Source organism: Trichoplax adhaerens, genomic scaffold, assembly GCF_000150275.1.
Source record: "Trichoplax adhaerens TRIADscaffold_4315 genomic scaffold, whole genome shotgun sequence".
NCBI lineage: Eukaryota > Metazoa > Placozoa > Uniplacotomia > Trichoplacea > Trichoplacidae > Trichoplax > Trichoplax adhaerens.
In genome coordinates, this window is record NW_002062255.1 from 1 (window position 1) to 1,077 (window position 1,077).

A 1,077-nucleotide genomic window follows, 5' to 3' on the forward strand; every position below is an offset into this window, starting at 1 on the left:
GCATTCCAAGCTTGTTTGTCCAATCTAATNTGTGCCCCGCGGTCTCCTTCTATCCAGTATTCAATTCTCCTAAAGACCATTTCTAAAAAAATAGTCTGCGGGCACATCCACCCACAGAAAATCCTGCCAAATGCCACGGTAAATAAGGCCACAAAAACTACTCCTATAATCATAGAGATCACAAATAGGTGAAAATCTTGTGGCCAGAACGGAAAACTAAAAATACTAAACCGCCGCTCTAAGACATTAAAGAGTAAAAACTGATGCCCGTTTATTTTCACAAAAGGAGCCACCAATAGAAAAGTCAATAAGAAATAGCTCACCCATTTTCTGTAATCGTAGAAACGGCCTACAGGTTTTTTAGGGTAAATCCAAGATCTTTTCCCTTCTTTGTTAATGGTGCTTATACTATCTCTAAATTTTTCTTCCATCCAAAACTATTTATTCTACGGCATCGGCCGTAGGCCATAAAAGGTCTCCATCTGCTTCTTTCGGATTGGCAGGCGTGCTGCCTTGCATCCCAAGGACATAACTAGCCACCTGAGCCATCTCTAGGGGTTTTAGGTTTTGTTTCCAGGCAATCATTCCTTTTCCGTCACGCCCTCCTTCTGAGATGGTGGTAAATACTTTTTTAATACCGCCACCCAGAATCCAGTATTGGTCGGTGAGGTTTGGACCAATTCCACCGCCCCCATCTTGCGCGTGGCAGGCTACACAATTGCTGTCGTAAATGGCTTTTCCAGCTTTTAGATCAGCGGCCTCAGTAAGCAGGGTAACCGTGTTGGCGTCTACGAGGTTTTTAGCGGTCTTTTTGTATTGCTCAATATCTATTTGTGCCTGGGCCATCTCTTGTTGAAATTCTAGGGTCTGATCGTATTCCTTTACAATATGGAAACGCACCAAATACACCACCCCAAAAATCATGGTAGCGTAAAACATATAGACCCACCAAGGGGGTAAGTTGTTGTCCAATTCTCGAATACCGTCGTAATTATGGTCTAGTGCTATGACCTCATCCGGACTTACCTTATCATGTCCAACTAATTTTAAATACCACCTTTTCACCCAATTAAAAGA

General features: G+C 42.7%; 1 protein-coding gene across 1 annotated transcript; it reads right to left on the bottom strand.

The window, feature by feature from the left end:
• Positions 1-441: 441 nt before the first annotated feature.
• Positions 442-924, bottom strand: TRIADDRAFT_63042 (uncharacterized protein; the record flags this gene model as incomplete). The annotated part of the gene is made up of 1 exon (XM_002119040.1): positions 442-924. One exon carries the CDS (start codon positions 922-924, stop codon positions 442-444), a length of 483 nt encoding a protein of 160 aa, XP_002119076.1.
• Between the last annotated feature and the right edge of the window lie 153 nt (positions 925-1,077).